This window comes from Corvus moneduloides, chromosome 1 (genome assembly GCF_009650955.1).
Source record: "Corvus moneduloides isolate bCorMon1 chromosome 1, bCorMon1.pri, whole genome shotgun sequence".
Taxonomy (NCBI): Eukaryota; Metazoa; Chordata; class Aves; order Passeriformes; family Corvidae; genus Corvus; species Corvus moneduloides.
This window is the reverse complement of record NC_045476.1, coordinates 154,311,018-154,327,954: the sequence shown is the minus strand read 5'-3', so window position 1 is coordinate 154,327,954 and position 16,937 is coordinate 154,311,018. Positions and strand designations below refer to the sequence as shown.

Sequence of the window (16,937 nt, the reverse complement as noted above, 5' to 3'; positions counted from 1 at the left end):
TCATTCTAACAAGAAAACCCAACCAACCAGAGATGGCCATTTTACAGTAGAAGCAATGGCGCTTCAGAGCACACACAAGGCTCTGAATGGACAATGAGGGTATGAGGAGAGGAGGCCACACATGTCAAAATGTCCTGAGCAAGGCTCTCATCCTGAAATTTCATTCATACAAATGCATCCCATTGCCCCTTTGCTTCCTGAATAGCCCAGATCAGATTGCAGCATCCCCAGCTATCTAAGTATAAATTGATAGCAAACCAATTGGTCTGACATCCTAAGGTGCCACATCCCCATTTTGGTGGGGACTGTGAGTGCTGACCAGATTCCCCAAACTAGCAGGTGGTGTGATGATGCTGCCATATGGTCCCTGCTGTGTAGGAAGGGCTTGCACTGACATTACAGGCTCAGGCAGTCCAGGGCAATACCTCAGCCTTCAGCTACAGCCTTGCAAGATACAAATCGCCTCTGCAATGCTGTCAGAATGAGTAATTTTTAACTGTAACAGCTACTGGCAGGGTTGAGTGTGCAGGGGGACCACCTCTGTCCATGTCCCAACCTGCACATCCACTGAATGCTGACTGCTCTCTCTGCTGGCCAACCGAGAAATGGGATTTTCTCAAGACAGACCCGGTCACATACAAATTTGCAAAAATACACTGACCAAGCAAATGCATGCCAGAAAAAAAAGTGTCTTTTTTTCTAAAGCCACAAATAGGTGAATAAAAGAGGTCAGTTATCAAATAAACTATATTTTTAGGTAAAAAGCAGCAGCAAAGAAGAGAAAAAGGCAGGAGAGATGTGGGTGTTCCATCTCATGCTGCAGCTTTCTGCTGCAATAGCCTGATGGAGACGGGAGGAACCACCTGTGAAATGGGATGTGTGCCCCCCGCCCCCCCCCCCCCATTACAAGGCTCTCACAGTCTTGCCCTATGATGTCTAGAAATAAAAGGCTTGGAGAATTTCCAGTGATCAACAGAATACAGAAGCTGGGAGACTGTGGGATTGTGAGTAACTGACCTGAGGGCAGGAGGGTTTCTCTTGGCTTTCTTCAATGCCTGACTCAAGGATCACCTAGTCCAAAAGCCGCCACTTAGGGGCTCTAAACACATAAAAACTGTAATAACTGGACAATAGAAAGACATCACTGTGGGAAAGGACAAGGTAAAGGAGGCTGAAAGGGAATGGGAAGCTAAGCTGCGCTAAGAAATCATTGTACTGAAAGTGCATAAGCAGCACATCTTTCATCTTTGCCCTGGATACATTGGGACAGCATCTGGACACAGTAAAGATTAAAAGTCTCAAGGGCTATAGACAGCATGGAGTGAAAATGAGCACAGGCTGATCCTGTTCTGCCGTGCCAGTGCACCCCAGACAATCACCCATCAATGCTTTTGTATTATTTCCTATCTCACAGTGGCGTGAGCCCAGCTCCCCTGCATCAAGGAGGGAGGTTCAGTTGGGTGGCTGCACTGGCCAGCCTGGAGCTGTACCCGAGGACCAGCAGCTGTGCTCTGCCATACAGTGTGCCCCACACACGTATGTATGACTGTGGTATGAAATTGCTTCAGTCTTAGGTGTTTAAATACATCAGTAGTCACAGAGCTGACAATTAGTGATGTCTGGCAGTGAAGTTGCCTCCTTGCCATCAGCTTTACAGTGGCAGTTCTTTGCTTGTACTTCTGCAGGTACATGGCAAAGTGGCTCTCAGCAAACTTTGCTTTTCTGTCTGCAACTTAGTGTGGTGTTCAGTGGGAAAACCACACTGCTGGGGCCACCTCATGCATCAAATATGGGTTGACAGCAGAGGTTAAACACAGCAAGTTCTACAAAATAGTCAGGCCTAGGGTTACCTAGAGAAAGGACCAAAGAGGGGAGGGAATTCACTTAGTCCCTCTGATGGGACACCAGGACTAATCAGCATCAGAAAATAGCTGGTTTCTGATAATTACAGTGAATTGAGTAGCTTATCTTTGTGTTTGGAGCCCTAAATGAGCACTTGATGTATTCCTGAATTCTGTCCCTCTGATAGCATGCCTCCTGAAAGGTGATGAAATGCCCCCAGACTTGATGAGCTAGAGAGACAGCACCACAGTATCACCATCCTCAGCACCAAATGAAATCATTCTCTGGCTTCTACTGATCCCTCTGAAATGACAACTTTTTACAAGAGCTGCAAAACATTGTTAATTATAGAAAAGCTATAATCACACACACACACAGCCCGCTACATGTAAAATTAAGCACCTGTTCAGAATGATTAGAGAGAAAAAGGACTAACTCTTCACATTGATTTTTTTTAAACTTGCATATTCTGACTAATGGTTGCGGCTGTTCTCCTTCTTAACAGCCTTGATGCTGAAACTAGATTAAACCAGGCAGATTCTTGTGTCTTGACCCCCACTAAAGGGAGCGTGTCACAGATTTCAGGCACCGGAAACCAGCTGAGGTTAAATCAAATGACATACTCAAGTAGGGAGGGATGAGAACCTCATGTTCTGTAACAACTTAAAGGGCCTGTTGAGCAATGCACAGGAACTCTGTGTCTATGAGATTCAGCCACTTGAAGGATAAGAAGTGCTTAACACAACCCGTTCATCTAAAACCTGGATCTTTACATTCTCACTTCTGCTGTGTCTATCCCAGTGCGTTGGCAGCTACCGGAGCTGAGCAGGCAAACTGCTGCTGCTGCTCTACATTGTCACAGCCAGCCATAACAGCACTCAAAGCCAGTAAGTAACAACATCTTCATTCCCTCAGAGCATGCCTGCTACATCAGCATCAAGCAGAAAGAGCTGCAATTTCATCCAAACATGGATACATCAGACCTTTTACACAGGAGTATCTGGTTAAATCCAGCTGTTTCCTCTCAAGAGGGTTCTGTGCATCAGTTTATCAGGAATCCTGAATTTCATCTCAGTTTCCTCTGGTGAAGCTGGTTCAGAGCGACAAAAATTGCAGATCAACTGTCCCACTCCAGAGAGGAGTGTCCCAACAACCAGCCTCCTAACTATAGTCCCTGCTGGCACTCAAGGAATATGTGTAGTAGCAGACTATCTGCACAGGCAACCAACTGTGCTGCATCTGGCAACAGAAAGTTTAGGTTCCTATATTCAGCAGCCCTTATGACACAGAAAGAGATGTCTGGGTGAAGTGAATCAATCCCACAGTTGTTCAGTTGGCTGTCTCTGCTGTTAATATGCTGAGTAAATTCTCTAGAACTGATGAGAAATACAGTAATACACTACATTTATAACAATATACCTATGTAACAGTGATACACATGTAAGATTCTTACAAGTTTTTATATTTGTCTGTACTTACAAATAAAATGATCCCTTAATACTTAAAACCTGTACTGTGCTTTTCCTCACCAGGAATGAAGTGCATCACAAATGTTTACTGTAGTCTCAATCCCAGCAGGTTTCCAAGCCCTGACTGGATAAAGCCCTGAGCAGCCTGGTCAGACCCGATTTGAACAGGAGATTGGACTAGCAACTGCCTGACCCTTCTAACCTGTGCTATTCTACCAGTCTGTGAGTCTATGATGTGCTAGTGTATAAAGTAGAATGGGTCCAAAGATGAGAATTAAAGACCTCGTTTTAGCCTGTTTCTGCAATTCCATGTTTAGGGCACTCTTCTAAGAAGTGTGAGACTGCTCCAAACCCTCAGTCAGCATGATGCCTTTCCTGGGATGCCCTGCAGAGATGCAGCTTGGTATCACCTCTATGGATATTCAGCAGCAGACAACCCTGGAGGGGGAGGTTTTCTCACTCCCTTCCCCCCAGCCATATGGCCCTGCTGATTTCCTTACACCAGCAGGAGCAGCTGTCTGACCTCATGACAGGCCAGTTCAAGGAACCAAGAGGCAGGAAAAAAAAAAAACCCTCAAAAAAACTTCCTGCTTTCTGTCAGAATTACCCCGCATTACCACAAGGCCAAACAAACACCAAGTGCAAGAAGATGGGAGCAGGTGAGAATGCACAGCCAGCATGAGAAGCAAAAATAGCAACTGCATCTTCCAGGAACTGTCAGCACTAGGCCATTTAACTGAAATGGCAGGATTTAATCCTCCCCTTGTACAGCACGGAAACCTGGATGCTAACCTGGTTTTACACAGTGCATGGGAGTTCACAACTGAGCTACTAAAATCAATGCCCTTTACACTTCTACTAAATAAGGACTAATCAGTAAAGCTAGTGAGGCAACTGAGATACACTGTCTGTTTATATATAATTGACAGCAATCATAACATGAAGAAAACCATATCTCACTTTTAAAATGTGACAACATGTAACAATTTAGGCTACAATATTCAGGTATTTTATGCACATATTTTTCCAGAAGCTTTTTTTGCAGCTCTTTTCAGTTTGGGCACAGTAGCTGGAAAAGCAATATGCTTATGGTGGGATGTCTGCCTTTGATTTGACATTAAAAACCAAGTGCATTCTTACATAATTAAAATAAAAGTTTTTATTCCGTTCATTGTATTTCTGACTGGGTGTTCTATTTTTCCAAATACTTACTCCAGGTACAGAAATGTAAACCATAAACACAGTGTAAGAGCAGCAAAACAAAACACATCCCCTCAAAACAGAACCAGAAGAGCTTTGTTCACTTCACTGTCCTTCCAAGGAATAGCTGTAATCAGTTTGACTGCCAAATTGATGCACAAAGTCTGAAAGGGAGAACACTGAGCCCCATCCCACTTCAGGATTCATACTGATGAAATCATCCAAGTTCATCTTGGAATCTAAAAAAAAGACCAGAAAAGGGAAATATTTAAGTTCCTGATGCAGGTTCTGTAGCACAGGTATACATCTTTCAGTAACACATTTCAACCCCCTCTTCAATAGTTCAGTTCACTCCAGCAAAATTCTGCAAATTGTACGGTGGCACAAAAACATCTATTTCCAGTCTCTGAAACATTGCTTTTGCCCTGATTCCCCTCACTGCCCATGGCAATAATCACTTTACAGGATCAGTAAGCATCCAGTAAGTAATTAGAAACTAGCATGTGTCGGTAAGATTTTTCCCTACAATGTCAGCCTAGAAGGGTCGAGTAGTGTCAGAGAACTGGAGTGCAAGTAACAACCAACACAGGGAAGTGCAATGCAGTCTTCCTGCATTCACACAAATGGGATTATTTAAAAGCACGGGAGATACTATTCACCCATTTAAGTTCTGAACCAAAGTCAATGGAGTCAACTCTTGCACTGACCACAGAAGAACAGGATCACAGCAGCAGTCAGAACTGCAAGTTGCTTATTGTCTCTCAGAAGTGATTATGCCCTTGGCAAAACTACAGTTTGTTACTCTCCAGATTACAGTATTTGCTTTCCCTCCAACCCTGAACTTTGTCCTTGCTGAACATGGGCCCATTGCAGGGCCAGAATATGCAGAGGGGAGGAGATGTGTGACCTAACCCAGCCCCCAGCCTAGAGGGATGCTCAGGTGAAGAAGAGCACAAACCTAGGCTGGGGGCAAATATTTATTATTTGTGAATCCTGAATGACAGAATGAAGTCAGAGGGGGAAAAGTTTAACTGCCATGGTTTCAAGAGAAAAGTAACCATGACTGCTCTTTGACAGGGTTTTAATCTGCTCTGACCCTTGCAGGAAAGGTAGTAACCATTCTGTCCCATTCGTGGATCCCAGAGAGCTCACTGGCAAAGTGCTGGTGTGCAGTTTTGGGTTTAGGTGCCTTATATATCCTTGTGCCTTATACATGCCTGGTACAAGCTTTGCTGACTCAGAACCATGCCAATCAGAGGTTCAGTTCTGATGACAAACATCTGTGGGCTTGTTGTTTTATGTTCTCACGGATGATGTATGCAAATAAATCTTTTTAAATGCCCATTAAAAGAAAACTGGCAGAGAATGAGTTTAAGGAACAGAGTGGTAAAGTCACTGTTACAGGTTTACTTTACAAATTTACTCTTAACACCTTTTCCACTGTATTAAGTATTTATTTTACCATGGATGATTCATGGTTGCATTTAAGGATTACGAATCAAACAAGAGGAGGCTCTAATGAATAAGATTATAAAATCCAAAGGAGGGAATTTGCCTCAGCTGCAAAAAGCTTGTGTAACTAGGCTTACCATTATGGATAGTGTAAGCAAGGAAGGGAAGATGATGTTCAGGAATCCCAGACTCAGGAGTCCCAGGCATAATCCAGCCCCTTAAGGCCTCTGTTTGCACCATGTCTACACTACAGCACAGCTTTGTGGTTTGCCTGATCCCAGCTCTCACCCCTTCTGAGGTCTGGCCCCTAAATCTTTTCTTGTTAACATGTTTGAACTCTGCATATGGAAAACTCTTATGTCCAGCCAAGCATAGTCCTATTGCTGAAGTGAGTTTGGCAGAACAGGAACAATGTCTGCCTACGTGGGAATTTAAAATAGCACAAGCTCAGCAATTTGCTGTCATAGCTCAAGAACAAATTAGTAGTGGATAAAAGCTCTTGCTTGCTGGTAGACTGGTAAGTCTGTTTTCCAGTTTCAAACTCGTCTTTTCTTCTCAGATGCTTTTTCAAAATTAATGTGATTCTTCATATACTTTAAGATTAAAAAAATAAATTATTCTCTGCCTTATGTGCATTGAGAAGAGTAAAATAATTTCATAAAACTGTTCTGTGAATGATAAGGCAGTCCAAAGGAGATTGTTCCAGTAGTTACAAACACAGATGCTGTTCACAACTTGGAAGTTGCTATCACAATGCCTGTAGGAAATGAAATATTGTCTTAAATTCAGACGGATTGTGGCAGAGCATAACACAGCCCATAAGAGAAATGTAATGAAAGGAATAGTTGTTTCACCAAAGTAAACAAGTCCTTTCCCATGAAGAGCGATGGCCTAAGAAACTGTCGGTAGATGGCACTGGAGCAGCACAGGAGTTCTGATCCGTGCGGAAAAACTTAGTGAGACCTCTCCCGTTTTATTCGTGTAATAACAGCCTTTCTATGCTGCTCTTTCCTCATCTGAAGGCTCTATCTGAAGGCCGTGCATGTTGTGTTAGACATTACAGCTTTAGGAAACAGCTCGGCAAAAATGCATGAGAATACCACAAAGTCCTCTTCCCGAAGCAGATGAAGAGTGACAAGCATCAGAATTTACAAAACATACATCTGGATGCTACAGCTGGCAAGTCAAGATTCTCTCTCCACAAAAGCAAGGTATTCTACAACAATTTCACAAGACCAATAGCAGCAAAATAATTTTCTTTTAAGATTTACATTACACTTGCAGTTTTCCTCAAGTGCTGTGACTGTTACACTAGCTTGCATTTGTGCATGCTTCGAGCTCATCTTCCTCTTTGACCAAACATACTTTGTTACACACACCCACAAATGAGACCTATCTGGCCCATTCTGGGATTCCTGCATAATTTTATTTTTGTTTAAATTAAGTCTGACGCTTTTACCCCGAGCAGGGATGAAGTTAAAGGCCACACACTATCTCACGCATTGTTAGTCATGATACTTGTGGCTTCTGCCAACAGTAGTTAGAAAGCAGTGTTTAAGCCAAGCCTTGGCTTGGCTCACAGACCTTGGACTAACTTGTCGTAATTACAGCTGCCCAAGGGCTGCTAGAAGCAAGGAAGTCTGGAACAAAGCCTCCAGGATCAGTTCTGCTGGTGCCTAAAACCTTGGGGGCACCTAAAATACTTAGAAAGTTGGACTCTTCACAGACTTGTGTAGGTGTTTACAGTTCTCTTTAGATCCTCCTCCCTGTCTGAGCAGGGAGATAAGTCAGAAGGACTCTTCCCACACTCAGCTGGGGGGCTGCTGTCTCCACAGCTGAGATATAACTGACTGTGCAAACCATCCTGGTTGATCTCAATGTAAAAACACAGCTCACCACTTTTAATTATCTTTCACAGAAAGTAGTGTCATTTCAATAAGCCACTCTGGGAATTTAAACACTTCTTACTTGTGTCTTTATTGTATCTATATGACTTGATTCATTACTTCCACAAAAGCTTATGAAGTAAGGACCTAACTTGACAGACTGGAGGTTTATTCACATGAGAGGAGCAGAAGGTTCCCATGAAGTGCATAGGAGCTACTTGTATCCCTATCAGTGCCTTCCTTTTCACTTCCACTAGGATCCTGCCACTGCATCAGAGAGGAGATACAGAAAGCAACTGCAGACATCTGCCTGGCCTGTGTCTAGCAGCTTTCCTGTTACATATCTGTTTGATACACAGTGTCTCCACAATTTCTCAGCTGTCCTACTCATGCTCTTCAAAATTAAAAACACCAACCCAAGTAAAACCCCATCATTATTGACTACGAGGGATTTTAATAATAATAAAAAGAACAAAAAGCTTTTACAAATCAATCCAGCAAATGTGCTACCAAACACCTTGAGAGAACTGAAATTCAAACCAGTGCTTTACAGTGTTAGAGCTGCTGCTAACACTTGTACATAAGCCATAGGACCATCTGTTCTGAGTAATTTTGAAATGCACTGTGCAAGCTGAATTTTACACAGGCTTGCAGTAAGGAGGGCTGATCTCATCCCAAGTCATAAACTAAGAGGAATCAGACCTCATTAATTTGTGGAAAGAAGATTTAAAAGAAAACCCCAGGTTGGGCTCACCAGCTCTAGAATAATGAATCTGTTCACCAAATCTCATTATCTTAGTTTTTATTATTTGAACAAAACATCCTGTTTTCTTTCAACAGGAAGTCACTGGCAAACAGGTGGGACCACGGGAATCTGCTGCAGCTCAGGTATGTTTAGTCCAGCAGAGCTGTTTGAGGACCCTGCAGCCAGTTAGGCTGGCCAGCTTCTCCTGGCATCCATGGCAGCAGAGCAGAACAGAGGCCAGAGCAAGGTCAGTAAAAACCACAAAAGCCTAACTCTGGGATACAGCTAGAGCAGAGCCAGTTCCAAGAGGCTAATGCTTAGCATGTGAGTTCTGAGAAGATACTGAGGAGTCTGAGAGGGTTTTTGTGGTTTTATTGATTGGACTGGAGTTGTTTGTCTTTTAGAAAAATGCTTTACAAAAAATCACCTTGTTCCACCTTCAGTTTTTTTAAGCATAGACTCCAATTTATGACTCCATGTAAACTTATTTTTGATGATTTATTTTGCAACCCCATGAACAGGACAAATGCAGTTGAAGATTTATTGAGTTACTAGTAGGAGAAAAATGCTCAATTTGTTACAGATAGAGATTCCTCAATTCAATTCCAAAAGGGTTTGGTAGCAGGGGAGGGCTGTAGGAATGGCTTCTCTAGAAGCTTTCCCCATGTCCAACAGAGACAATGCCAGCCAGCTCCAGGATGGACCCACCTCTGGCAAAGGCTGAGCCCATCAGTGATTGTCGTAGTGCCCCTTCCTTTAAGAAATTTTTAAAAGCTATTGCACAGAAGTAATTGTATCCAGAGAAGAGTGGGAGAAACAACTCTGCAGACACCAAGGTCAGTGAGAATGAGGGGCAGGAGGTGCTCCAGGCACCAGAACAGATACTCCCCTGCAGCCCGTGGTAAAGATCACGGTGAGGCAGCTGTGCCCCTGCAGCCCATGGAGGAGCCTCACGCTGGAGCAGGTGGATGCCTGAAAGGAGGCTGTGACCCCATGGGAAGCCCATGCTGGAGCAGGCTACTGGCAGGGACCTGCAGACCTATGGAGAGACGACTCACGCTGGAGCAGGTTTGGTGGCAGGACTTGTGACCCCGCGGGGAATCCATGCAGGAGCAGCCTGTTCCTGAAGGACTGCACCCTGTGGAAAGGGACCCACACTGGAGCAGCTCATGAAGATCTGCAGCCCGTGGGATGAAGTTCATGAAGTACTGCAAGGGAGGAACCGTACACTGGAGCAAGGGAAGGACTCCTCTCCCTGGGCAGCAGCGGCAGAATCAACCTGTGATGACCGCAACCCCCATTCCCCATTGAGGGAGGAGGGAGGAGGTAGAAAATTGAGAATAAAGTCAAGACTGGTAAGGAGGAAAGGTGTTTTTAGCATTTGTTTTGCTCCTCTTTATCCTGCTCTGATTTTGATTGGTAATAAATTCAACTAATTTCCCCAAGTTGAGTCTGTTTCACTCATGACAGTAATCAGTGAGTGATCTCTCCCCGTCCTCATCTCATCTCATCTCATCTCATCTCATCTCATCTCATCTCATCAGTTTTCATTATATTTTCTCTCCTCTGTACAGCTGAGGGTGAGAGTGACTGAGCAGCTTTGGTGGGCACCTGGCATCCAGGCAGGTCAAACTGCAACAAACATCAAAGAAGACAAACAGGAAACAGAAGGGATATAAAAACCTTTCATCTTCTCAAAAGCTTAGGAATTTGGCTACTCTAAATGAAAGCAAAAGGAAAAAAAAACAAAAAAAAACCCAACCAACCAAAACAAACCGACTCTGACAGAAATGTGCCTCACAAATAAATTGGCGTTAAAACAATATGGGGTCAATTCTGTCAGCCATTATATTGCAGTCACCTCTAACATGAAATATGCAAGTAATTTAATCTAATGCAAACACAAATCAACATGGAAAGCAGAATGTTCTATCTACATGAAACGGCAGGGAGAAAACAGTTATCTGCAATGGAATTTGGCATGGACATGAACATCAATACCCCAGGCTCTTTTATGATAACAAAAGGTCTGCCACCCAGTTTTACATCAAATTAAAAATAAGGCAGCTTTATGCCTGATAAAACTGTGCTGAGACATTACAGTTAAACCCAGACTCCTCGCAGACTCATAGCACTGTGCACGTTGAAGCACGCATCATTATTAAGTATCTCAAGAGAATACAGAGGGAAGACAAAAAGTAAAGCTGGAGGAACTGGTACTAAATGAAAGACAACTTGAACTAGATGTCCTAGATTTGAGACAATCTAGTCCTGTTCTGACTCAGACCTTGAAGCTCCCTAGTGAATGACTTTTCACCTTCAGTGGGTGCAAGGTCACAAATTTCTTTCAGGCAACTGACCAGGAGACCAGAGCACATCAGCACAGAGCTGGAATACTGTGTCCATTGGAGCTCCTCAGCACAAAAAAAAAAACCAAAACCAAAACAAAACATGGCCATACTGGAGTAAGCCCAGAAGAGGAAAATCAAGTTGTTTGGTGCAGGACAATATTTTATTCAAGGAGAGGCTGAGAGAACTGGGTCTGTTCAGTCTTAAAAAGAGAAGATGAAGAGGAGACATTACTGGTGCCTACATCTACCTGATCAGAGGTAGGACAATGGAGCCAGAGTCTTCTTGGAGGAGCCTGGCAACAGGACAAGAAGTGAGAAAAGCAAGTTGGAACACAGGAAATTCAGTTCATATACTAGGATTTTTTATTCATTTTTTGTTTACCATGATAGTGGTCAAACATTGGAACACTGTCCAGAAAGGTGGTAGAATCACCATCCCTGGAGGTATTCAAGACCAGACTAGACAGAGCCCTGAGGAATCCCTGTTTTGGGTAGATGTTGGACTGGATGACCTATGGACATTTCATTCAACATGGCAAAGTAGAGAACAAAGAATGAAAGCATAAGAGGAAGTAAGAGCTACATACCTTTCACTATCTACCAGCACCATAGAGACAATCTGGAGGCTGGCTGAGGCCTGTGGCTGCTGCTCACCAGTGAGGTAAAGCTCAGACAAACAAGACAGGTAAGGGGAGAGTTACAGGGTTTGCAGCTATGGAGTAATTTACTCCAGCTAGAGACACATGTACACATCTGCAACTGTTTGAGTCATTCTGTAACTTACTACCTACAAGTAATGGTTTTTACTCTTTTGATTTGAATAGAACTGTTTTGCTTTCTTGGTCTGACCTCATCTATATTCCTCACACTTTCATTAGCTCTCAGCTATCAAAACAACAAGGTTTCCACAGGCAAAAAAGTTCTCAGCACCTAAGAGGCTCCAACTAACAGAGAACCATCCACTGTAGTTCAGGACTTCTACACTCCCTACAATATCTTTGCATAAAAGTCTGCTGAAGATAATAACTAAGAGTTAGAATTCAAGGTGCTTCATAACCTGGATTGTCTAGAAAACACATAAAGCCTCATAAAGATACATTTGTGTTCCTGCTCACTCTCATAATTCATTTCTACTCTTACGTGAAACACCAAGCTTCCTTAGAAGCCAAAGCAAAGACAGAGAATTCATTTCCCAGCAACTTCAAACCACGATACACTTGGACCTAAAGACAAAACGTGTTTCTTTGACCCTGCCTTCTCTAACATTAACACATAGCAGTACTGCATTATTAAAAATCAACAAAACCAAACATTCAGAGAAGTAACATGAAAGCTCTTTCAAACTCTTTCAAAGCAAAACTTCACCATGCTTTCCTTGGAAGAAAATGAGAGAACAAACAAACACACACGTGGCAAATGTTAGTCGGCTTGCAGAACACATGATCAGAATAAGCTGAAGTGCTGCGTGGTAAGAATGTTTTAAGCAGCTCTACAGAATAGATCGCAAGTCTTTACCTCTCTTTCTGCCTGGCCCAGAGGATTAGCCAGGCTATCGCTTAAAAGAGGCTTAAGGCTTAGGGAAAAACTTGCCAACTTGTCAGTGACTTAAGACATCCTGGAGTCAATTCACCTGGTAGAGAAACCTCAAACACTTCATGCAGGCAAAGCCACCACACTGAGCAGAGCCTGAAAACTACCTCCTGCCAACGCTACTTTGCCAGAATGGGATCTGTGTGCTAGTGTGCTATAATCAGTGTGTTAAAAACTTTGTGGCCCCTAAGCAAGTTAGTTGGCCTGTTTGCTTCAGTTTCCTGCTGTAATGAGAGAAGAGTATTACTTACCTCTCACTCTCTGCTCAGTTTATGAAGATTAGTAATTAAAGTTTGATAACAGTAAATGAGTATGTTAGACTATGTGTTCAAAATAGAGTACCAAATGCTTCATAGCCCTATTTTTTCCCATATGAAGTAGTAAGCTGACCGGACAAATGCTACAGAAGTTATTTATTTCCCATGTGCATCCTGGACTATCTCATTCAGCACTGTAAGCAGGAAGAAGTAGTTCTGGGAGCTTACCTGCAGTTTCAATGCAAGGGTATGGAGGAGGAGGTTTCTGCCATTTTCCATTTACATCCTTCATATGAGATCTGTCTGAAGCAAATGTTTTCAAGTACAAATCTGCTTGAATCATTCTGATGTTTCTAAATAAAAATGCAAAATTGTATTAAGAGATGCACGTACACAATACTGAATTAATCACTCAGAACAAGAGTACTTTCCTCTCATCGAGGAGCACTAACATTATTAAATACACAAACCAGCAATGTTGGGCCAAGTCATTAACATGAAGCTACAGTAGGAAAGAAAAGAGCTTTTGATGACTAAGGTAAAGAGCTTTAGACAAGTAACACAGTGCATTTATTTTACGGGAGTATAGCAAAGAACCTCTGTTACTATGCATACACAAAGAACTTGAACTTTGATTTCATGAAATAACATCCATAGTCTTTATAGTTTTTGTTATCACCTGTGAAACTCTGGACGAAGGCTGTCATCCGACCTAAAGGCCTCCACACTGTACACATCAAAAGGACATGGAAACGGCAACACTGTGTCAAGATCATAAATGAAGTTCTGCTCCCCGCTGGAAACATGAAGTAGAATAACATGGTAGTCCTGGGAAGAAAGGTCATGGCTATTAGTTAAACAGCCATTAATGAGACACTGGCAAAGAGAGTGGGGAAAAAAAAAATTCCTAAAAGCATAAGTTCAGATCCTTTTTTTAAAGACTGCTTTCTGTCCTGGAATATTAAGTCTGTAACGTTTCTGGCACCAGGAGAGAGATTTCCTAATGCCTATCTTGCCCATCTGCTCTTCCAGAAACCTGGGTATTCTCCCCATTTCTTTGCAGCTTCCTTTGCTTTAAGCCAAGGCAGCTAAACTAAAGTGTATGCTACTCCTAAGAAAACAGAAAATTTCTTTCACGTTCCACATCAAACCACAAAAGTTGTTTGGTTAAGCACTTTTTTCTTAGACCCATTCATAAATAAAAACTCACATGATACAATGATAGATTAGTATTAAAGTTACCTAGTGATCTCTTCTAATAAGAGATTTTGTACCTGTTGCAGTAACACGGTCTGTGAATTTGAGTGTCGAGTGTTCAGCTGCCAGAAGCACTTGAAAAACCAGCACACCACTGAAAAACCAGTGAACAGCTCAGGAGGACCACAGGAGTAAGACAATTTCCTGTAGCAGCTCTGGAAGCTGGGAAAAAATATCTGTGGGTACTCTATCACACTTTTTCAAGGCAACTATTTTATCAAGACATTTGGGTTATGCAGTGCAGTTTTATTCCTTAACTTGTAAGAAACACAGGTGGAGGTTTGCAGATGCTGCAGTTACTGATGTTAAGTGTCAGGTATGTACACTGCTGTTTTCCAAAATTAAACTGAAGGTAGCCCTTAACAACCTACTTAAATTTACATTGAATCCACTTACAAAAAGGGTTGAGCACTGTCTTTTGACATTTTCAATATTAAAACCACAAAGAGATTTGAATGAAAAAGATTTGGGCAAACTAACTTCACCAGACCAATACACATACACAACTGTATTTAATAGTATTTAGAAAAACCTGTTACAGAGTGTAAGAAAAATTAACTTACAAGCTTTGCACAACCTATGATCCACTGAAACATCAAAGTTAAAAGACCTTTCAATCCATTAATTTTTATAAGAAAGCCACATGCTGCCATGGCCTTTCCTGACTCTGCTATTCCTTTTCAGGTCATCTCTATAACACTCGGATCTTTTTTAAAACCAAACCTTTTTTTTTTGTACTGTAAAGATACCAATATTTTGGAAGAGAATGAATGATTCAGAAATCAGAAAACTTCAGAAATTTGCAGATTACTTTGCAGAATTTCAGAAACAGAAATTGTCAAAAGAAGTAGTTTGTTCTGTGCCAGATAACTGAAAGGAATCTATAATGATACCAGGGAATTCTGCATCAGCAATTACTGAACTACACTAATTGATCAAATGACACTTCAAAGCCACTGTTTATGGGTCAGTTTAACTGCTGACACCTGAATACATATACAGTTTGTATTTTTCTATCATCTGGCAGGCCTACATAAATATTTTCATCCATCTACTTCTTACAAATAAAGTCATCTACCTACAATTCTACAGAGCTGTCAGCCTCGATACCCAGATAATAATTTTCACAAATGTGCTATGCATTCTTACTAATATTAAGACTTGTCACCTGTAGGTTTTACTGACTGCCTTGCTAATAATTTATGATGGATGGTGCAAAGGAGCACCAGATTTAGGCTATTTATAAATCTGTTGTAAAAGAATTATAAATATTAATGCAAAACTATACAATGTGTGAAGTTGGAAGGGACTTCAAGAGGGCATCTGATCCAACCTGTTGCTCAAGGAGACTCCTACAGCCAGCTGCCCAGGACTGTGTCTGGAGAGCTTTTAAAAATCTCCAAGGATGGAGACTCCACAACCCCTCTGAGCAACCTGCTCCAGTGCTTCATCACCCTCAGACTAAAAAGTGTTCCATTTTGTTCAGATGGAACAGTTTGTTACATGCCCATATGTGATCCTGCAGCTATCAACCACAGAGGCACACACTCAAAATTACTGAGAGCAATGAATGCCTTACCCAGACAACAGGCTCATCTCCATGTCCAGATTTCTGCTTCCAGAGTGGAATCTGAAAGTTATAAGTGAACCTGAAGTGAATAAAATCTTTCAGATTAATACAGAGTAATTTCAGGTAAATTGGTTAGTTCTTTGCTAACCTATCAACTTCCTCGGCTTACATCTGTGCTGCAGTAACAAATTTTTTTCCAGTTTCTCTCTCTGGAGCATGAAATTGGAGATACTATTCTGGGCCACATTAGAATAAGGTGTCCAGAGAAGTGGTGGAATCACCATCCCCAGAAACATCCAAAAGACTTGAGGATAAGGTTTAGGTGTGAACACAGTGCTGCTGGGTAAACAGTTGGACTTGATGGTCTTAGAGGTCTGCTCCAACTTTATGGTTATTAAAGGTCCTGTGATTTTATAAACATAACCACTCTCTTAAATTGACAGATTACAGACAGCATTACTCCCACAGTGTACAGGGACACCATGCCTCTTCCCACTGCCCTGAATGCAGTAGATAATTAAAAGATCTCATGTGGTGTGGTTGGCACACCTCTAAGCCAAGGTGAGCTACAAGACGGGTTTGGACTGCATCTCATCTGCAGGCTGGGCTAAAGGCCCACTCCTCAACACCGGGCTGTGGTTGAAATGGCTGGGATCATGTCTCACCTACACTGGGCTGCGGTCTGAAGGCCCGAGCCTCTCCATAGCTGACTCTGATCACATCCCATTGACTCACCATCCTCCTATCATTGGATATGAAAACAGCATAAAATTCTTCTAAAGGGTACCGATCCTGACTCCTGATGTAGTCACAAAGCTTCCAAACATTTTCTTCGCTGCAAAACACAAAACCGATTATTTATTTTGTTTTTCTCCAACTTCATTTCTCGTCACGAGAAACGAGCCCAGCAGTGTGATCAGCCCGCAGCCGCGCCATTCCCGCCGGTGGCTCCGGCTGTCCCGGCGCCTTACGCTGGGGCGGGGGGCACCCGCCCGCCCTTACCGCTGTCCCCCTTACCAGTAGCAGCTGGTGTAGGTGCAGGCGGGGCGGGGCGGCACCGCCGCCTCATAGGCGGCCTCGGGCCGCGCCATGGCTGATCTGAGCGGGGGTGAGGGCGGCGCAGGAAGAGCTGGGCCCGGCGGAGGCAGCCGCTACGCCGTCCCCGAGGAAAGCAGGGCCATCCCACCTCGGCGCGGGCACTTCGCAGGTACGGCCGAAGCGGCATCCAGAGAAGCAGGGGACCCCTCAAAAGGGGAGGGACGAGGCGGAGCCGCCGAGCCAACCCCGCCCCACGCCGGGGAGCGCAGCGCTCCGAGTT

The 16,937-nt window shown here is 43.0% G+C and overlaps 1 protein-coding gene across 6 annotated transcripts; it reads right to left on the bottom strand.

The window, feature by feature from the left end:
* Positions 1-4,447: 4,447 nt before the first annotated feature.
* On the bottom strand, positions 4,448-16,928 carry WDYHV1 (WDYHV motif containing 1). 6 transcript variants are annotated; one of them, XM_032132740.1, is made up of 6 exons: positions 16,355-16,443; positions 15,629-15,679; positions 14,067-14,211; positions 13,472-13,620; positions 13,021-13,145; positions 4,448-4,750 (listed from the first exon to the last, which is right to left on the bottom strand). In XM_032132740.1, the coding sequence occupies exons 2-6, from the start codon at positions 15,649-15,651 to the stop codon at positions 4,617-4,619; spliced, it is 576 nt and encodes a 191-aa protein (XP_031988631.1). In that variant the 5' UTR covers positions 15,652-15,679; positions 16,355-16,443; the 3' UTR covers positions 4,448-4,616. The 6 variants fall into 6 exon arrangements, with proteins under 6 accessions (XP_031988631.1, XP_031988605.1, XP_031988615.1 ...); XM_032132714.1 differs by having other exon boundaries at positions 16,285-16,372; XM_032132722.1 differs by lacking the exon at positions 14,067-14,211 and adding an exon at positions 16,637-16,928 and having other exon boundaries at positions 4,451-4,750; positions 16,355-16,454.
* Positions 16,929-16,937: the final 9 nt, after the last annotated feature.